The sequence below is a fragment of the Spinacia oleracea genome, chromosome 1 (assembly GCF_020520425.1).
Source record: "Spinacia oleracea cultivar Varoflay chromosome 1, BTI_SOV_V1, whole genome shotgun sequence".
NCBI lineage: Eukaryota > Viridiplantae > Streptophyta > Magnoliopsida > Caryophyllales > Amaranthaceae > Spinacia > Spinacia oleracea.
Window position 1 is genome coordinate 124,417,481 of NC_079487.1, and position 5,881 is coordinate 124,423,361.

At 35.1% G+C, this 5,881-nt stretch overlaps 1 protein-coding gene across 1 annotated transcript; it reads right to left on the reverse strand.

Moving 5' to 3' along the window:
* Positions 1-588: 588 nt before the first annotated feature.
* Positions 589-5,665, reverse strand: LOC110784464 (UDP-galactose/UDP-glucose transporter 3). The gene is made up of 7 exons (XM_021988919.2): positions 5,302-5,665; positions 5,073-5,170; positions 4,821-4,951; positions 2,752-2,782; positions 1,746-1,849; positions 1,456-1,577; positions 589-1,296 (listed from the first exon to the last, which is right to left on the reverse strand). Exons 1-7 carry the CDS (start codon positions 5,403-5,405, stop codon positions 888-890), a joined length of 999 nt encoding a protein of 332 aa, XP_021844611.1. The 5' UTR covers positions 5,406-5,665; the 3' UTR covers positions 589-887.
* Positions 5,666-5,881: the final 216 nt, after the last annotated feature.

Consider the following 5,881-nt stretch of genomic DNA (forward strand, 5'->3'; position numbering starts at 1 on the left):
ATGATATATTTTGAGTTTTCTCTATTTTAATTAATAAAAAAAATGACGATTGATTGAATGATGACACATGTTACATCGTCATATATGGTTTAAATTTTTAAATACTACTCCCTCCGTCCCACATTACTTATTACCCTTATCTTTTACACCAGTCCCAGATTACTTGTTACACTTCTAAATTTGGAATGACCCCACAATTATTATATTGTCTCTCTCTTTCCGCTAAAAAAAAGTTTGGTCCCTACACTCTCTCAATCAATTAAAATAATACTCACTAACTCTTATCATATCTAGTTTTTCAATAAAGTAACAATTGATAACCAAACAACCACTTATCACCTAAAACTTTATGCAAAGCTAAGTGTTACGAGTAATGTGAGACGGAGAGAGTAGGTATAGATATCGCTAAAAAGTGTTACACTTACATGTTTAGCTTCAATGGAGGGAACTTACAGATTTTATTTCTGTTTACGTAGACTCTTTTTTTTTCCTGATAATTTAACACGATTTGTGCAGCACTGCAAACAATAATTACAACTCATGTTTCATGAATTAATAACTCCTTTCATATCTTTGTATAAAAAAATCTCCGTATAATATCTCATGACATTATGATATTCATGCATTAAAGAAGAAGGATTTAGCTTAGTTTGCTACACTTGACACGCATATGCATACACCATGACATAACTCCGTCGATTACTGTTGTTCAAATCTACTCTAGTTACATTCTGCCTGATCATATATCCTGAAATCTGAACTGGAACTAGCGCAACAAACGTATACTTTGCAGTTCAATAGGTATAAGATTAATCAGGGAAAACACAAAAAAGGGTCCCACCCTGTTAAGAAGAACCTTCACTATCACTATGTATAGCTTCTTGAATTCATGTAGCTTTTCGCTTCTTTTGCAATCTTTGCAGCTTCTGCCATTTAAGGTAAATCTGGTATGACAACCCGGAAAAGACCATGCCAACACTACTCCATTGAATTGTGGAGAGGGGATTGCCACTCAGAAGAGAAGAGATAACAATGCTAACAAACTTACGGGTGGTAGTGATTGTCGTGTTAGTAAGAGAACCAAATCGACTGATGGTTAAGAAGATAAAATTTTGGCCAACAGCACCACACAAGCAGTAAAAAAGGATGTCCCATCCTGCCTCTGGATGTTGCTGGCAAAATCTAATAGCCTCATATCCACTTGCTTGGGGCCAACCAAACATGTACACCACATTGTATATGGTGCCCCATAGATTCATTCCCAACATGATATCCCAAGCACTTGTTTTCGGGTACCTGTACAAGTGTTAAGATAAACAAAGATTAGAGTATGAAACAAAGAATTCCGGTACTTGTGCAAATCTTAACTGACCATTAGCACATGCAAGATATTGATACCAATTCTATGTAAGACAACTGATAAAGTAATACTAGAGGGAGAAGTTACTTAAATACCTTGCTGTTATTGAATCCTGTGTAGCATTTGTAAACCCATCAAAAGCAAGGTTCAAGAAGCAGAGCCCATAACCAAGAGGTGCATTAGGGCGTGCCAGCTTACTAATGGTCTTTGCACTGGTCTGCAGAGCAAAATATCAGTAAGCATCAGGTCCAAGACTCCAAGTACATCATAGTTTCTATTACCAAAAATACTAGCAAAAGCAACAACATCCTCCAAGAATGACAACTAAATATAAGGGAGAATAGATGTTAAGGTATTAGAAGTAGAAGTTTGATGTACATCTTACCTTAGAAAGTGCAAAAAGTGACACACCTCCTGCAACAAGAAGTGTGCAAATATACTCCGAATATGCGTATCTGATGCCATATACGAGAGCGCCCATAAGCATCACTGCAGAAGACGGAGATATGATTCATATGAACGTATAATACATTTACCATGAGAATTGTATTACCGATAAAATCCATAGCATAAATGCTTTGTAATTATTAAAGGGGGTAAAAACACAGAAATAGGATAATATTGAGTCATTGACAGTGGATTTGTTATTTCATTAAGCCTCTCGATCATGATGACTAATCACTAATGCTCATATTATCTAGTCTCCAAGAAAGAAATTATTTAAAGTTTACCCTGCAAGTCTTCAATTAGTTATAGGAGTATTAAGGTAGTACTTGAGCCTTTACATCTTACAAATAGATGGGCTTGCTCTCCCCCACTCCACTCCTCCTGCAACATGCACAAGTGACCTTTTGAACAGTTCACCAGTAAGAACCTGTTGCTACCTAGTCACTACCCAAGAAGAAGAAGATTTATTCAAAAAATAAGGGAGGATGAAAATTGAATAAGCATTCTATGCTTGAGCTTGAAAAAATAGGGTCTGATCCTTGTGTTCCCAGCTTGATTATAACAGAAACAGGCAGCTACGTATTCCACTTTTGTAACTACAATCCCCTTCCAACTACATCATGAGCATGTGGTGGAAAATTACAGAACAAACTCTGATTCTTAAGCATCAAGCAACGCCACAAGTAGTTACAAATCATCTCTTATCATCAAAAGCTCCTTAAGAAAACTATTATACTTGCATAAATGGCAAGGGGTGAGGAAAAGATGCTAATAGAGTTCTGAAGTCTAGAACAAAAGTTGTTTACATTCCACTGAACAACTAGAATACACAAACCATGGAAAAATGAAATTAGTTCACTCCTGATATCTATCCATTTCAGTTCATAGGTTTCACAAACAATAGTTTGCGAAATAACAAGGCAGACCAAAGTTACACTTCTTACCTGGAATCATCTTCGACGATTTCGCAAGGACCTGCAAAAAGACACTCCATTAGAACAACAAATCAACAGTTTTCCGAAACAGAAACATTAGTTTGAAACATAGCAAAGGAGGTCATTAAAAGTCCTAAAACAAACATAGTGTTTTGCTAAAGCTCTTTGGAAGTGAATTGCTTTTATCAATTTAAATAATGTGTTGCTGTGCCAGAGACTATAAAAAAAAAAACCAAAACACGAACAGGGAAACAGAAGTCGAGCACAATGCTAGATAATGAATCTATGTTCACATGCTTAACATCAAGCACTTACGAAATTAGGCTATATTCTTTTAACCTTAAACAATAATTTCTAATAAATTTAGGCAAAGAATGAACAAGGTCTATTAAATTCACTTCACGTGAATAAATCAAGATAAGTTCTAATAAGATTAATTGAAAAGAACAAAATTTTAACCCAATCAGGTTCTAACTAGAATACCATAAATGATCACCAAGAGAGATTAGCTACACGCTCTAATGACTTGTTTGGTAGGTGATAATAAATGGTGGTTATGGGAATGAATGTCCTGTCGTGTTGCAAGGGAAGTTCTATGTCAATCTCTAAAACGATGCAAATTAACTGCCAAATATGTGTAATTCATTTTAAATTTCCATTACCACTCATGAGTAGGGGTGTAAATGAGCCGAGCCGGTCAATAAACTACTCGGGCTCGGGCTCGTTTAAAGCTCGTTCATGTTCGTTCATTTATTAAACGAGCCGAGCTTGAACAACTTTTGAAGCTCGCTTAATAAACGAGCTTGAACATGAACATAGGTATGCTCGTTCATTTAAGTTCATGAACAACTCGTTCATTTATGTTCATGAACAACTCATTCATTTATGTTCGTGAACAAGTTCGTCTAGTTATATTATGTATCATATTTTACCATATATACGTTTTTCAAATATAAATAAAAATCATGTTTTTGACTTTTGAAATCTGTAATAGAATAAAAATATTTTGAAATAAAATTTTAATTGCTAAATTAGTGCTCTTTGACTCTTTTTAAATTATTAGTTTGTTTATTAAATAAAGTAATGTACTTTAATCTTTATTATTAGATATGATTATAATTTGTTAGATTTTCAAGTGGTTATACTCTAAAGCTCGTTTAAGAATGCTCGTTCATGAAAAAAGCTCGTTTATAAACTCGGCTCGATTAATAAATGAGTCGTTCACGAACAGTTCGCGAACACAAAATCTTTTAAACGAACCGAGCTTGAACAGATTTTTGAGCACGGTTAAAAGCTCGGGCTCGGGCTCGAGCTCGCATAAGTTAAATGAACATGAACATGAACAGGGTAAAGCTCGGCTCGGCTCGGCTCGTTTACACCCCTACTCATGAGTACTCTAGAAGGTAAAATTGTGTAGCAAACGATATGGAGAATAAAAAAAAACAGGATTGAAGTTACATTGTCGTGGTCCTCGTGGACTTTGGCATAAGATTTTCCATACCAAATTAAAAATCAAACTCATTAAAGTTATTGTCACTTTTTACCACTTATCAAACAAGTCGTCAAAGGATAATCACAAACACGGTCACCAATCCAATAATCATATTCTATAAGCAAAACGTTATTTTCTTCCTTCTTTGAAATTTAACCAAAACAATTGCAATGATATGAGCCTATCAGCCGATAAGCATTACCTAATACACCTAGTGGTATACATTTTGTGGAAAGTTCTACTTCTCAAATAAAAATTTGCCAACAAAAATTTTCTATCCCTAATTTCTATCTGCAAGGTAATGCAACTTGCTGTGATAAAGTTAGGAATGCTAATTCCTTGATCCACAGATAATAATCACATTTTCTAAACTCATTTTAAATTAAACGATCATATGATTTCAGCAATGCAACAATGTGCCTTAAAGCGTTTCCTGTCCATCTCAAAGTAGCAAACATAACTAATATTTCTAAATGGTATTTCTAAATGAATGTCTTCTAAAAAGAACCTACATTTTCCATTGCAAAACCCCCCACAAAGCGAACCCAAAAACACTGAAACAAGCAACCAGAAATCAAAGAAATACCTGGGCAGGATAGCTAATATACTTCAAAGCTTCAATCCCCATAGCAGGGCCAATAGTGTTAGTAATACCAGCACTCCAATAACTCCACCATGGTGCTCCTCCCTTACTTCCTCTTGACCAAAGACTAATCACTATTTCCACCATTAAAATAAAAACAACATCACATTCCCATTATATTAAATCATCCACATTATTTCCAAATTTAACTTAAAAATGCATAATTAGCTTAATAGTTTAAACAAAATTGCTTACTGATGAAAGACCAGATTAAACAGACAACATTTTGCGCCAAATTCAAAAACGCCAAGTGCTCAAATCTCTTCGTATCCGGCCCAAATCTCTTCGTCGATCTGCCATTTTGTTCAACATTTCATCAAAAAACAACATTGTTTTACGAAAATTTCTTAATAAAATTAATTGTTCCAAAAACCCTAAAAAATGAAAATTGATCTTCAAAATGATGAGAGAGAAGAAGAATTACAGATGTTCTTGAAGAACGCCTTGGGAAATGTAAGCAGCCCAGATACCGGCGACGCAAAAGCTGAGAAGTAGCACACGGCCAAATCCCGATGCATGTGCTTCCATTTTCCGGCGACTTTAACTTCACCGGTTCAACTGTTTTCCGATAATTAATTTAAAGTATTTGTTTATTTAGTTAAATCTGGTACTGAAGGGAGTTTGGTATTGTATTTGTTTGAATGAAGAAAGAAGAAAATGAGAACGTCGGGGTTTTTTCAAACGCTGACGTTGAAGTCTGACGTGGCAAAGTACAATTGGTTGGACGAGAGGAATGCTGGATTTCTATTGGCTAATTGAACGCGGAGGCCTGAGAGGAGGCCCGAGAAGGAGGACACAAGTGGGTGGATCATATGGTGTGGGACCGGTTTTTAAATTTGGGTATGGGTGTGGGTTTATGGAAATGGACCACAAACATAGGTTTATATTTGTGGGTTATTTTTGGATTTGTTATGAATTAGTGTCGTATTAATTTAATAAAGATAGAAGAATTTTGATTTGTGGTTTTCTTGTTGGCAATAAATGAATAACAAAAAATACTAAAA